A 3,699-nucleotide genomic window follows, 5' to 3' on the forward strand; every position below is an offset into this window, starting at 1 on the left:
TGATAGTCGAAAAACATAATGAAAAAAAGGAAAATAACTAAGAAAATAACATTGCATGTTGATACACAGTAAGATGGAAAATCCTATCTAAGATGTAACAATCTAGAGGATTTTTTTTTTCCGTGAGTAATTTTCATAGATGGAGCATTCTAGACGGATTTCTCAACATGCGCAACTTGAAGACATACATTCTTTGTAGACGTATTTTCTATCTATTGTGCTGTTTTCTCCTACTTATGAGAGGACAATGCTCGTTTTAAGTATCTAACAGGTTCGTAATTATCTACCTAAATACAAACAGCAACAACGCTTTATCGTGTTATACAACTAAAAGTTCTTTCAGAACAGTGAATTAAAAACAACGTACTTGAAGCATCACCATGTTATACAAATTAAACAACACTAAATAAATGAAAAAAATATTGCATGGTGGAACATTTATTTAATAGAGAGTCAAAGTCAAACAAAGCAATCAAATAGAGAATGCTTTGAAAATAGATCAGAAGACATGGGAAACAGAGGAGACATAGTGTTTTGGTCAATAAGTTTATACTTTCCACTAAAAATTAACAAGAAGTTACATATAGTTCACCCAGACATACCTAGAATTAGGTTGCTAAATTTTGTGTTCACATCCGAGGAAATATTTGTAACCGTATCCAGTTAGGATATGGATGTGGTTCTTCAAATCTATAACCGACAAGATATATGGTTACAGATATAGTTCTCTAATGAAATATCTGGATCCGTATCTTAAAAATCCGAATACATATTGGTCATACAATTGCCACCTTTTAATCCTTAGATTAGTAGATTTGAGATTAATTTTGATGATCAAGATGTCTAACATTTTCTTCTTAGATATAACAAACATATTAATAAACCCTTTTTGTATCACATGAACTATATATGTTTTTTCAATATTATATAGGTTTCTCATATACGTTTTGTACCTTCATGCATATCCGCTTATATATATGCATGTATATCCGTATCCGTATTTGTTTTTTGCAGATATGGATATAAATTTTTCTTACCAAGCTATATACGTATTCGTATTCATATCCGTGATGGGTAAGCAGATATGGATATAATAAGTATCATATTCGAGCCATCTCCTGAACAAATGCACTCCTACCTAGAATGCACCAGACATCTCTCAACATAAACCCTTGATGAACTTAGAATCTACGCACCTAGATTCACAAAATTTGCCTCCAACTCTCAAAACCGAGCCTGATGTATGAACTCAAGCTATCACAAGCGAACACCACAAGCCCGAAAAATACATATTGAGCAATCTAGCCCAAGCAAAACTCTTATCTATACTCTATCGACGAGGATGTATAAGTAATCTGCCAGACATTAATTGTCGTACGCAACAAAAATTTCGGCAGCATCTCCGGTGGGGCAAGGTGGACAACAAGAGATTAGATCACAACGAAATTTCTGTTCCACAAAGGAAACAAGAACCGAAAGCAAAATATCTTAACAAAGTGAGATATCAGCTCTTCCTCTCATCAGTTCTAGGACTGACTTGTCAAGGGAACCTACAAGCTATTATAAATCACAGCAAGACAAACTATTTTACGTGGTTCGGCAAGTTGCCTACGTCCACGGGGTAAGAAGGGGGGAGATCTACTATTAGAGGAAGAGAATACAACTAAGGTTTATAATCTCACAACATAAACCCTCAAATAATCTCTCAAATCCCTCTCAATCTCTCTCTCAAAAAGGACAGCCGTCAACTCCCAAGAACAGCCACCAAGAAACCCAAAGAATAGCATGACTTCTTCTGTGTTCTTTTGTTTGCACGTCGCCTTGCCTTTGAGTTTCCCTTGCTTGCATGCTGCCTTGCACACGAATCAGCCGCTCGCTGCTTCAAAAGATCTAATCAGCCGCCGCTTTAGAAACCCTGCCCTTACAAAAAATATATAGATAGCTTTGATATATATATAGGAGAGCTGCGGATACGTTTGGGTGGGCCGCACTTCATTTTTCACTTTGCTCCGCATTTATTAAACGTGGTGGCCCCCACGTTTACATTAATAACCATAAATTATGAGATGTTGCTTGACTCGTCAGTCTTACGGTTTATGGTATATATTTCTATCAGTTCTGGTTCGTATCGGTATTGCACATGTTAACTATTATCAATTTCTTTAAAATGAATTAATTAGTTGTTAAACAGTATGCAGTAATGAAAACTGATGTTGGCGAATATTATGGAGCAAGTGCAAAGCTTATTGTTTATGGCTTCCCAAATGTTAAACTTGATCAAATCACCATAAGCCAAATATGGGTCATAGGAGGGGCTGATGGACCTGAAGATAAAATAAACACTGTACAAGCAGGATGGCATGTCCGTAAGATTACTGTTCTGATTTGTTTAAAAAGTTGTCAATTTTTTCAAAAACAGATTAGTGCTTTGCATTTCCACTATATATTTTGTGCTAAACATATTTATAACATTTCAGGTATATCCCGGTATAAATTAATGGTGACTCTGTAACCCATCTATCTATGTTTTGGACGGTATAGTCTAAGAACCACGTCTTAAATTTAGATGAGAGTTTGTTCCTTATCACAAAAAATATGTACTCAATTGAGATTTACAGAATTTGATTAATAATTTGTGCAGGCTGATGGATATAAAACAGGTTGCTTCAACTTCAACTGTCCGGGATTTGTTGCACTGTCTCCAGACTTTGGTCCTGGAAGTGAAATAACAGAGCTTTCTGTCTACGGTGGGATACAAAAATCAATTGAAATAAGTATCTTCAAGGTATATTAACTTTGTTCTGGGAAATTTATGTCTGCCGTCTAGCTTTCTTTATATCTTACGTGCACGTTTAGCGTTAGGGAAGGGATATTTCTATAAATTTAAGACTAACATAGAGTTTGCATACCCATACTTAGTTTTCCATAGAATACTTACTAGGACATACATCTCCTTAAAATTCTTAGATTGTGCTATTTTTGTTTGCTTTTCAACTTCGTGGTAATAACGTGAGGGTCAAAGTAAAACATTTGTCAAGAACATTGTCACAAGATTCGAATTCTAATTTGATAATGGATGAAACACAACAGCATCACCGGAATAATTTATGTGTAAAAAAAAGAATATTAAGAGTTGTTATTAGCTATACCAATCTATAATGCATGAGGTTTTTCTATAAGTAACCGCTATTTTCTTCTAACTGTAGGATCAAAAAACTGGAAATTGGTGGTTAACATACGAAAGATCTTACGTGGGATATTGGCCAAAGGAGCTTTTCAATAATTTAGAGAAAGCTGCTGAGGTTGATTATGGTGGTGCGGTTTACTCTCCCTTCAATGAGCCTAGTCCTCCGATGGGGAGTGGTCATCTAGCTATTCCTACTGAAGGTCCAAACAAGACATGTTATTGAGCCTAGTCCTCCGATGGGGAGTGGTCATCTAGCTATTCCTACTGAAGGTCCAAACAAGACATGTTATTTTCTGAATGTTCAGTTAGTAAACGAAAAATCTAGCTATTCCTACTGAAGGTCCAAACAAGACATGTTATTTTCTGAATGTTCAGTTAGTAAACGAAAAAAATGAGCTCTATGATCCAACATATTACAAAGTCCACCTAGATGCTGATATTACAGAATATTATAATATTGATAACAATTATGAATCCGGACCCCCAGACGGTTACCAATTCCGTTATGGTGG

The 3,699-nt window shown here is 35.6% G+C and overlaps 1 protein-coding gene across 1 annotated transcript; it reads left to right on the forward strand.

Annotated features, from left to right (window-relative positions):
- Positions 2,201–3,410, forward strand: LOC109821436. The gene is made up of 4 exons (XM_020387621.1): positions 2,201–2,358; positions 2,478–2,487; positions 2,642–2,785; positions 3,207–3,410. The coding sequence occupies exons 1-4, from the start codon at positions 2,201–2,203 to the stop codon at positions 3,408–3,410; spliced, it is 516 nt and encodes a 171-aa protein (XP_020243210.1).

The sequence above is a fragment of the Asparagus officinalis genome, chromosome 8, assembly GCF_001876935.1.
Source record: "Asparagus officinalis chromosome 8, Aspof.V1, whole genome shotgun sequence".
In the NCBI taxonomy this organism is placed as follows: Eukaryota; Viridiplantae; Streptophyta; class Magnoliopsida; order Asparagales; family Asparagaceae; genus Asparagus; species Asparagus officinalis.

Coding starts and splice junctions, on each gene's coding strand:
- LOC109821436 (XM_020387621.1), top strand. CDS start 2,201: ATGAAAACTGATGTTGGCGAATATTATGGAGCAAGTGCAAAGCTTATT. Junction 2,786..3,206: donor TTGAAATAAGTATCTTCAAG/GTATATTAACTT, acceptor TTCTAACTGTAG/GATCAAAAAACTGGAAATTG.